General features: G+C 49.1%; 1 protein-coding gene across 1 annotated transcript; it reads left to right on the plus strand.

Annotated features, from left to right (window-relative positions):
* Window positions 1-4438: 4438 nt before the first annotated feature.
* LOC109861964 lies at window positions 4439-6738 on the plus strand. The gene is made up of 3 exons (XM_020441823.1): window positions 4439-4827; window positions 5106-6174; window positions 6718-6738. Exons 1-3 carry the CDS (start codon window positions 4439-4441, stop codon window positions 6736-6738), a joined length of 1479 nt encoding a protein of 492 aa, XP_020297412.1.
* The last annotated feature ends 5070 nt before the right edge of the window (window positions 6739-11808 follow it).

Below are 11808 nucleotides of genomic sequence, written 5' to 3' on the forward strand. Positions count from 1 at the left end.
AATATTCGATCTTCTAATTGGTTTGGTTGACCAAATTGGACTATGACCCATAGGACAAAATGTTTTACATTACTTCATTTTGACCATAAAATGACTTCAACTTTTTTCCCCACTTACCATCATTCGACGTCGGTTTGTAGTAAATAAGGCTTGGTCGACAAAACTTTTAGACCTATTAGAAAGTCAAATAGAGGTAATTTTGCCCAGTTTTGCTGCTTGGGTTAGCGTAAAGTAACAAAGCCTATTTTACTATTTATTTTTTTTATATTTCCATTTTTATTAAGATTGTTTCTACGTATAAATTTTCTACGGAATAACTTACAGCAACTATGTATTATTACACATATGTNTTTCGGCATGTGTCGCAGTATGTAACAATATACGCGCGTAAAGTTGCAGAGTTTTAGCAAGAGTGTGCAAAGATTCTTCAAAATAGTATTTACATGTATCATATATATTTCCACGAAATAAATTTCCAAATTTTGTGTATTTATTTTTTATGTTTAATATAGCGATATGTAACATTATACGCAGGTAAAGGTGCACAGTTGCAGTTTTTAGCGAAAACNTACAAAGGTGCTTTTTTTTTATTTTAGTGCGAAGTAATCTATGTAATATATTGTTTTCTAAAAATGCTGAGTCACAGAATTAGAAACCGCACAATTTGTACATATGATATATTGTAACATAAGACGCAGTGCAAGCGACATTGTAGGTAGGGTAAGAGAGAGAAATAACAAAGATGTAATATTAACTACAAATTTTATTCAGCACACAATTGATAGATATTATTTACACCAGAGGCGTATTTAACGTCGGTGCAACCGGTGCGATGCACCGACGGGCCCCGGAATCTGCGGGCTCTCGGTGCATGATAAACATTTATAAATTTATAATATTCATAACATTACATATCGGAGTTGCAAATGCCGAAAGATCATTTAGTGTATTAAGGAGACTTAAAAGTTATTTAAGAAGTACCATGACACAGGAAAGAACATCTGATCTAACTTTATTATCAATAGAAAAAAATGTTTTGATTAATTTAAATTTGGAAGATGTTGCAANCAAATTTATGTCGGTTAAAGTTCGAAGAGGTGTTCGTTTCTAAATTTGCATACAAATGAAAAATCATTAAAAACTTTTGTTCAATTGCCTTTAATAAATAATAATAACAATAATAATAATAATAATAATAATAATTATTATTATTATTACTATTATTATTATTATTATTATTAATTAAAGAGCCCTCTCATCTTTGTCCTTGCACCGAAGTTTTACCAGTCTTAAAAACGCGCCTGATTTACACGCCTCGCGCACAATATCTTTTACTGCACATGCCAACAATTCGCAATCTATGATTGCGTTATTGTCATACACTCCACTGTCACATATCGCTTTTGCAGCGTTGCATACATCAGTAATATTCTGTTCTCGTAGAACGCGAACAAAGTGCGCAAACTTTGTGTTTACTACATGAGTGTGTTCAGCCAACCAGTAATACATGTTTTCAATACATGAATTCAAAGTTAACAAGAATTTTACGGTCGGTGGTTTCATGTACAAACACTTGTCGTTTAATGTAAATTTAACAATTTGTGCGTCGCGAATAATAACGATATTGAGCGCTAAATCGCGAAGCCACACTGTAGCAGATGCTTCTGTCGATTGTAGTAGTTGGTGAATATCTGTCTGCTTCTGGATGATCGTTTGCCATGTAGAAAATGGTAGAAGCATTGAATTTCCATGATTATCTCCGATAATTATCTCCACATAAGAAATTGGACCAACACTTATTCCAATTTCAATGTGTTTGTATCCTGTTGACGTTAGCGCGTATCGTCTTTCCAAAATGCGAGTTGCCTGATGTGGTGAAGACGCAGTTTGTACACTGTAAAAAACACAAGTAAATGACGTATGTGTCAAAAACAAACCAAAAGCCAAGTAATGTAACAGTTTACTTACTTGTTGCGTGCAGTTTTCATCTCGCTGTTGCACTTTCTGTTAGTATACATTACGTTTTCTTGAACCACGGTTAAAAGTCGAGTAATGAGATGTCACGTAAAAGCCTTCTTAAATACCGCCTAACCCCACCACTTTATTAGAAAAAATGATGACATCAAAATTTATGACTCAGAAACACGCTTATTTTTGCAATGTTTACATATCGAAATAACAGGTGGTCCAGACGATATCGATTTGTTGAAAATTTATCCTACGGCAACCTCGTGTCCTGAAGGATGATGAACTTTTATTAGACTGCTACGTCTGTACATAGTCTATCTGTTTCTGTTTAGCTCTGCGATTATTTTATACTTGTAAGTGTGCATGAAACTAAAAGGTACAACCATGTCGCATCAAGATGCTGTTCTTCATAACGGATCATGTTGCATATAAACGTGTCGAAAATGTGCGAATGTATTCATCCAAAGAAGTACACGAAGCAGACGAGAAATCGGACGAAGATATTGGCATATTGCGGCAGAATGTGTTACTTTTTATTGTTATAGTAGGTTTATATGTTGTTCTATTTGTATTACATTTTTTACTTATAATATCTTACTTCTAATGTTTTATTTACAATAATTTGTAATATATATTGTTCTTTTTATATTGCTTATTCTTATAACGTTGTGTATACATTAGTATATAATAAATGTATTAGTTTGTACAAATGATTTTTTTTATTATTACAACCTGTTGTCTAATCCAACCCAGATTTCCTTTCGATACACAGAACTAGAGTAAGTAATAAAATATGTATACTTCATCATTGTTATTTCTTGTCAAAAAAACTTTGCAACTTAGTCATATTTGTTTTGCTTTGCACTGCGTTCTACACATATAATATGAAATTGCAATTCTGCAACTGTCTCGTCTTACTCGCTTCACACCGCGTTCCGAAACATAATATGTATAATCACACATACAAAGAATACAGTTGGCAACAATGCGCTCCAGGAGCTTGCCCGCCTCGTCGAGTAAACAAATCGGCCGGTACGCGGATGGCGAGTCCGCAGGCCTTCCTTCTTTGCGGAGCAAAATTAGTTTAGCTTGCTTCCAATCTGGGGGGAACCAGCTGGTCCTCAGGCAGTCTGTCAGGATCTGGAATGGCGACTCTGAGGGCCTTACGCGCGATGCGATAGTTCTCGTAGGCCGCCTCCGCTGCTCGAATTGCCTCGTCGCCACGATGAAGTCGGCGGCGGGCATGCGTGTACCGGTGGTGGGCTCAAACGCTCGCCCTCCGGAGATCGGCTATCTCCTCCGACCACCAGTACACGGACCTCCGACTCGGTGGCCCGCGAGAACGTGGCATGGCCGCGTTGCAGATCATGACCAACTTCTCGCGGAACCACCGGAGCTCCGCTCGGAGGTTGCGCGGCCCGGCCGGTGGACTTGGCCAGGCCGCGGTCTGAGCAACGGCGGACAGGAGTTGTGGGTCCAGTTGTCGGAGGACCCACCCCTGAGATGGGGGTTTTCTTCTCACCCCGTGGCGGCCACGAGGGTGGTCAGGGAGCGGGGAGACTCTCATAGTAACATACCGATGATCGGAGAGGGTCTCCATGTCTACCCTGACTTGCCACTTATTCACACGATGCGCGGCAGACGGAGACGCAAAGGTCACGTCTATTATAGACCCACCGTTGCGCCGTACGCACGTGTGATGTGTTCCCTCGTTGAGTACAACGAGGTTGCACGCCGCCACCAGCTTTTCAAGGGCCTTTGGATCATCGGTATATCACCATGAGAGTCTCCCCACTCCCTGAACATTCTCGCGGCCGCCGCGGAGTGAGAAGAAGACCCCCGTCCCAGGGGTGGGTCCTCAGACAACTGGACCCACAACTCCTGTCCGCCGCTGCTCAGGCCGCGGCTTGGCCAGCACCACCGGCCGGACCGCGTGACCTTCAAGCAAAACTTCGGTGGTTCCGGGAAACGTTGGTCAAGATCTGCGACACGGCGATGACGCGTTCCCGCGGGCCACCGAATCGGAGGTCGGTGTACTGGCGGACGGACGAGATAGCCAATCTACGGATTGAGTGCGTCCGGTCCAGAAACCGGTACACCCGCGCCCGCCGCCGAAAGACCGGCGACGTGGCGGCACGAGCGAGGGCGTACGAGGGCTATCGTGCAACGCACAAAGCCCTACGTGCGTCCATAGCAAAGGCAAAGTCCAGAGCATGGGATGAGCTCCTTGAGACGATCGACGCGGTTCCATGAGGGCGCCCTTACCGACTGGTAATGGGTAAGCTGCGCCCGTGGACTCCGCCGATTACAGAGAGTCTAGACCCCCAGCTCCTGGAAAGAGTAGTGTCCTACCCTCTTCTCTGATGGAAGAGGGGACTGGCCCTTCAGGGAGCCTGAGTTGGACCACTCAGCAGAGTGGTCCAACGATTTGGGGGTCACAGAGGAGGAGCTTCGCCGGGCCGTTCGACGGATGACGCAGAAGAACACCGCTCCCGGTCCCGACGGCGTGCCCGGCAAGGTGCTGGGCTTTGCCTTTGGACAGGGTCCCCTAGGAGACCGCCTCAGGCACATTTTTACGAAGTGTCTGAGGACCAACTGGTTTCCCTCGAAATGGAAAAGGGCCAGACTGATCCTGCTCCGCAAAGGAGGGAGGCCTGCGGACTCGCCGTCCGCGTACCGGCCGATTTGTTTGCTCGACGAGGCAGGCAAGCTTTTAGAGCGTATTATTGCCAATCGTCTCGTCGAGCACTTGTCGCGGATGGGCCCTGACCTGGCCGACTGCCAGTACGGATTCCGTGAGAGACGGTCCACGGTGGACGCCGTGTTCCGCCTTAAGTCCCTCACGGAAGCGTCGGTCAGGCAGGGGGGAGGGCGTTGGCGGTATCACTAGATATCTCCAACGCCTTTAACTCCCTTCCCTGGGATAGCATAGGGTGGGGTCTCAATCATCACAGAGTCTCACCTTATCTGAGTAGGATCCTCGGGGATTACTTCCGCGACAGGGAAATAAAGTACACCGGCCGGTACGGGTCGCCACACCGGAGAGAAATGTACCGCGGGGTTCCGCAGGGGTCGGTTCTTGGTCCCCTCCTGTGAAACCTCGGGTACAATGTGGTGATCCGGGCCGTCCTCCCCAGAGGTCTGGCGGTCATCTGCTATGCAGATGACACGCTAGTTGTGGCCTCTGGGGAGGATTGGAGCAGGACCAAGGCATTGGCCGAGTGCAGCACCAATTGTGTCGTCGGCCGCATTGAGAGGTTGGGGCTCAAAGTGGCCGTCCACAAGACGGAGGCCATGTGGTTTCATGGCCCCTGTCGTGGACGGCCCGCAGGACTCGACCTCTCTGTAGGTGAGGCGAGAGTCGAGATAGGTACGACGATCAAGTACCTTGGTCTATACCTCGACCCCACGTGGCGCTTCGGCGAGCATTTCGCTCGCCTGGCCCCCAGAGTTCGGAAGGTGGCTAACGCGTTAGCGCGTATCCAACCGAACCTAGGTGGCCCGAAGACGAAGGTCCGCCGTCTGTACGGGAACGTGGTCCACTCGGTGGCCTTATATGGCGCACCGTTGTGGGCGGAAGCCGCGATGAGGGCGGGGGCGCGGAGCAGCTTTGGCCAACTCTGCGCTGCCCAGAGATTAGCGGCCCTCAGGGTGATCAGCGGCTTCCGAACAGTGGCCACGGAGACGACGGGCGTACTGGCGGGGATGCCTCCTTTGGCCCTCCTTGCAGGCATGTACTCGGCGAAGTATTCTCGCCGGGTCGAGCTACTGCACCAGGAGGGTCTCGCAATCAACACCTTGCAGGAGACCCTCGCCATGTCGAAGCGCCACGCCCGGCGACAACTGCTTTTTGGTTGGGGGCAGTTTCTAGACGAGCCTCGTGCGGCCGCCCAGAAAGTCGTCGGGATACTCCGACCACACCTAGAGGTGTGGTTGGAGCACGGAGTAGGTCGCCTCACCTACCGGACGACGCAGGTGCTAACCGGGCATGGTTGCTTCGGTGAGTACCTGTGTCGAATAGGACGCGATCCGACGACACGTTGTTATAAGTGCGGGGCGGCCAGGGATACGCCGAAGCACACCGTAGGAGAATGTCCGCGATGGGCTCGGGAACGTCAGGACCTGATCGTCGTAATAGAGAATAACCTCTCCCTGGAGGGCCTTTTGCGGGCACTCGTCTCCAGGGAGAGAGAAGTATGGCAGTCGGTAGTCTTTTTTTGCTCCCGCGTAATGGAGCAGAAGGAGGACGCCGAGAGAGAGAGGGAGAGACTGCCTCTCCCACTACGGAGACCCCGAGGGCGCGCGCGAGCGGGCGACAGGGTCGTCCTGCACGCGGTCCCAGGATGGGGCGACATGACGGCGTGTGTTCCGTTGTGTCGCCAAAGTTAGGAAAGCGAAGGAGGGAGACGTGAGTGTTCCCTCCGAAGAGAAGAGCCGAAAGGCAGCCCAAGGGAGGGTCCCGGCAGAGTCCTGAACAAGGGGTTCCGGGTCCCTCCTTGTCATGAGCACGGTAGGCACACCGTGGTGGTTTTACTGGGTATACCCCTCCCTCTTGCGGGAAGGAGGGGGGAATCCCACATAACCCTGCCCCTCTCCCCAAGGAGTCAGGGTATCCGTAACGGATTTCCACCACGTACAAAAAAAAAAAATGGCACGGAAAGCCGGAGATTCCAGGTTCGACTCCTGGCCGAGGAGTGACTAACGGTAAGTGATTAACGGTATTAATCGCGGTTTAACGTGGTTTTATAGTTGCTCGTGGATCGTTTCTAGTTAAACATAGTTTGTTTGCGGTTAAACATGGTTCGTTTATGGTTGAACGTGGTTCGTTTATGGTTAAACATGGTTTGTTCATGGTTCGATTATGGTTAAACATGGTTCTCGGTTTGGGGGTCGGGGGGACAGCCCCGGCCTTCAAGGGCAGAGCTGACTGCCACCAAGCGCGTCCAGGTTGCGGATAGGGGAACGGCCTCAAGTACTGAGGTTAGCTGCAAAGAACCCTTTCGGGGGGAATAAGCAGTCGCTGACAAACAGCGGTGGATACTGAGGGTGGGGTGGTTGTTCCTGTGGGAAGGGAGCGGCCTATAAAGTGCTCCATTAAACCTGATGAAGTATCCACGTCAAAGGCGAATGAGTGCCGCCTTAAAAGCGCTCCAACCCTCGGGCAGATCAAGCTCGTTAGGTTTTGTTTACCAACCGATCTAGGTAAAGGAAAACACCGATGTAAAACCAAATGAGTAGAAACATAATGATGGACAGCAAGACGAAGAAGGACTTACCGCCCCAGAGTGATCGGACACTCAGGGGCCGGCACGGTGGGAGTACTGTCCCTGCTCCCGCCGCGTCGTCATCTAGCAAAGGGCAGAAGGAGGGGTTGACGGCGGGCCTCTCTGGACATTCTGCTACCGCCGCTACAGAGAAGCCACGCGATAAGAGGAAGGCCGACAAAAGTCTTGAGTCGGCTCTTTAAGAGGGTACGGGGGCGGCCGATTGCTCCCTCGCTACGATGGGCATCGGCGCCCTCTTTGATCATGTAGCTGACTCCCTGGAGGAACTTTGGGAGCGACTTTGTCGTCGCTCCAAAATGTCCAGGGAGGAGAAAGCGGGCAGGTTGAGGGAGCTCCGGGAAAAGATCATATCAAGTCTCCTGGAGCTACAAACCCGATTCACCCCTCTCCGTGAGTCTGTTGACAACATCGAGAGGGGTGTCGCCAACATGGCCGATGTAGTAGAAAAAGTTGCTCGGGGGCAGGTGGCTTCTGAGCGAAAAATTACGGAAGCCATCCTCCAGGTCAGTGAGGATATTGATGAGGTTAATATCTCTACCCTCGCTGACATGAAGGAAATTAAGAAGGATGTTGTGGAGGCGCGTGCGGCGATCGAGGAGGTCCATAATGAGGCCTCCCGGTCGCTTCACGCGCTTCACGAAAGCATGGAGATGTCGGTGCGTGCTTTTGCCGACGTCTCCATGCCGAGGCCGGAAGGAGCTACGTGCTCCACTCCAGTCAGGGGGGGGGGATCGGATTCCACCCTCTTGGCTGGAAGAGATCGAGAGGGTGGTGCGATCCACTGTCTCGAGAGAGCTCCAAAAACTTTTGGAGCGGGGTCTCCCGAGGCAGCCCCCCCCTGTTAGTGGGTCTCCGATTCCCCCGTCTGTTCCGATTAGGGCACAGGCGGAGGAAAAGGTGAAGAGAAAGAAGAAGAGAAAAAAGAAGAAGAAGGCGATTAACGCCACCAAGGCGCCTGCGATGGGCGGGGGGACGGCCGCTGGGGCCGTTCGAGGGGAGTCTTCCCTTCCGTTGCCCTCGCCCTCGTCAAAACAGAGGCCGCCTTGCGGGATTCTCCCGCGTACCGAGGCGGTCACCTTGCGTCTTGAGGGTGAAGGCATGTCGTATGCCCAAGTCCTTCGGGACGCGAGGGGCAAGGTGGACCCTAGGTTGGCGAGCGTCTCCAGGGTCCGACGGACCTTGGAGGGGTATCTTTTACTGGAGGTGGGAGAGAAGGACCGCAAATCCAAGGCGGACCTCCTCGCCTCCAGGCTGAGAGAAGTTCTCCCCGAAGGAGTTAAAGTGGCTTGTCCATCCCGGAACGTGGAGATTCTAGTTTCGGGATTGGACGAGTTTACCACAGAGGACGATCTCCGCCAGGAGTTTGAGGCAGAGTTCGGTGGCGGGAGCGGCGTTAGGGTTGTATCCCTGCGTCGCTCCCAGCCATCGGGTGGAGTCGCCTTGGTTCGCTGCTCATCTGAGGCGGCGGCCAAGGCGATTAAAGTAGGCAAATTGCCGGTTGGCTGGGTGATGGCGAGAGTGCGTGCACTCCGCCCCCGCCCCCTGCAGTGCTACAGGTGTTTTCAGCCTGGGCACTGCAGGGCTTTGTGCTCCAGTCAGGTCGACCGCAGTGATCTCTGTTATCGCTGTGGCCGGCCGGGGCACGGAGCGGCCAATTGTACAGAGGATGAGAGGTGTCCCCTTTGTGAGGAGTTGGGTCGGGAGTCTTCCCACCGAATGGGTGGGGCCCGGTGCTCGGCCATCGGCCGGGGGGCTCCCGTGCTCATTATTAACCCTTTTTGACGAGGGTAGGGAGAACGCGGATTTCCCCGGCTCCGATATAAGATCCAGGGAGCCGCTCCTCCGTATGTCTGGTGCGCAAGCACCAGATATAATAGAGGGTGGCGCCTGGTTTCTTTTTGAGTCCAGGCGGTGTTAGATGGAGGCCCGGTCCCCGTTGTTTTGAGCTCTGGGCTCAACTCAGCGGTGACTGGGCGCAGTGTGGAAGGAAGACCTCCCTTTTGTCTCGCGTTTCGAGACAATAGGGAGGTCAATATTACTATCATGGAGTCAAGTCCGCTTCGGCGTTTGACTTGAAGCCGAGAGGGGTTTCCCCCTCATTGCACTCGGCCTGCAGATGGCGGGGGAGGGGCTGTGTCCCCCTTCCCCCTAATCGTGGAGGAGCTTTGCTCCTCCATTTAAAGGTATAGGGGGCGAAAGTCCCCATGCCTATTGGGCTGCCTCTGGGTTGTTCTAAATTGAGGTACCGGGGCAGCCCTAAAAAGGCGGAAGGTGGACACCGCAGGGGTTTTAGTGGGTATTCCTCATCGGGGCGCGCTCTGGTTGGGTGAGTCCCACACTACCCTGGCCCACACCTACTCTGGGTCAGAGTGTGCGTAAATGCATTTCCCCTGCGTAAANGTGTCGAATCGTACGGTGGCGAATACTTTCGTGTCGAATCGTACGGTGGCGAATACTTTCGTGTCGAATCGTACGGTGGCGAATACTTTCGTGTCGAATAATTTCGTGTCGAATCGTACGGTGTCGAATAATTTCGTGTCGAATCGTACGGTGTCGAATAATTTGATTTCGAATAAATCTGTGTCCAATAATTTTGTGTCCAATAATTTGGTGTCAAATCGATCGGTGTCGAATCGTACTGTGGTCAATAGAGTATCACCCCGCTTATCGTTGTACGGACTTAGAGCAAGTTTCGATTCGGACACAGCATCTTGATGCGACATGGTTGTACTTTTTAGTGTCATGCGCACTGTGGTAGAAAATAATCGCAGAGCTGGNGCTAAGAAAATAGACCATGTACAACCGTAGCAGTCTGATAGAAGTTCATCATCCTTCAGGACGTGAGAAAAGACACACAGATTCTACATACATNTAACGAATGTTTTTGTTAACTTCGTGTAACTTTGATCGTATACACGACTGTCGACACATCTTTTCGATTTCATTATTCAAACATTGTTTGTAATCGTCAAACATTAATGTTCTTGCTACGACGCTACTCTTTACACCCTTGGCCTTTTTGGTGTCTTTCTTTCCATCTACCATTAATGCATACATTTTTGCTCTAAGTCCGACGAATTCAGTCATTATCATTCGTTATTTTTATCCTTTATCAATCCTGGAACTTTTTTGTTGACGCGTGGCATACTATACACATTATCAATCGGATAATCACTTGTGTCAAATCGAGCAANGTCACGTTTCATGATATCGTACACGTTCTCGCATTCGATAAAATAAATAAGACTGTCTGTGTCGGTGTACATAATTTTACATTTTTCTTGGTACCATAGAGGTGCCACATAATTATATAATAATGGTGCAATTCTTACAAACACGTCTTAGATATGTCTAATATACACACATTCCTACGTAAATCGGTTTGTTGAATTTTACTTCGAGTTTACGCAATTCAACCGCAATAACATTTTCAGAAAAAACACTTCGACTATGAAAAGTTGGTCGGGAGATTAATGCTTCCGCACCATATCTTCCATCCCACTTTGTTACAAGTTTTATGTCTACATGGTTTCATACATTTTCCATAGTTTTGCCAAAAACTGCGTATTTATCAATTTGTACAAAGTTTTCTCAAAGTCGTTGGTAGCAAGCGTTCAAAATTGTGTATTTAATTCGATGTAACTGCGGAGCCGCGGAGATTGCGCGAACTGTAATATGCGGTGAATCTTTGTAATACGAAGATCGTGTCGCACACATTGTTGCAGGGCACGTTAGTGAATAATATAACGCGATTTATCGTGTAGTGTTGCGAGTAGCTTCTCCTGTCGCATGCTAGTTTATTGCGCGTCGGGCAGAACGGCAGGTCAGCGTGCGCGTTATGCAGTTCGCGAGGATACTCGAGGTTGACTTCAAAGATGTAACCGATATCTGAGGTTGCTGTCACAGATATCACGTCGACACTCTAGATGTTGTCCACCCATTGGAATGCGGCATACGATAATGGCTGACACATTGCCCAGCCGTACAAGTTATTTATATTAAAGTACATGAGATACGACGTTTGTTTTGATGAGTCGTATGTCCGCATGTACTCGTTATTCGCGTGCGCATATCTTGCGCTGCACTGGCTAAGACCACCGCGTATACTCCGTTTGATAAACATAACCATATCAACATCTGTGAGCAGGTCGAACGTTATGCCTGTATGTTTTAGCATAGCGTCCCACGTGTAACCGGGTAAAGTATAATAATGCGCGGAATCTAATCCGTAACTTTGAATACAACTTTCTCGAAAATTCTCAAATATATATCGACCAATAATAAAACATCAGTCTTTAAATATAAATTGCTGTAATCACCTAACGTACGTATAGAGAATCGTTGCCAGATGTTTACAGCGTGTGCATATTCACTCTCAGATATCGTTTCACCGGTCAGAAAACTGTAAAATGACTCGCGCTGTGGTAAACGCTGCTCCCGCAACTTGTCGACACAGTCTACGTATTCGTATGGAAAGACCCCTTTACGCGCTTATAATTCAAAGTTTTCGACGGATAAATTTCTGAATTTTGATTGTACAATTATTTCAACTTGT

This window comes from Pseudomyrmex gracilis, unplaced genomic scaffold, assembly GCF_002006095.1.
Source record: "Pseudomyrmex gracilis isolate BER0280 unplaced genomic scaffold, ASM200609v1 scaffold_1205, whole genome shotgun sequence".
Taxonomy (NCBI): domain Eukaryota; kingdom Metazoa; phylum Arthropoda; class Insecta; order Hymenoptera; family Formicidae; genus Pseudomyrmex; species Pseudomyrmex gracilis.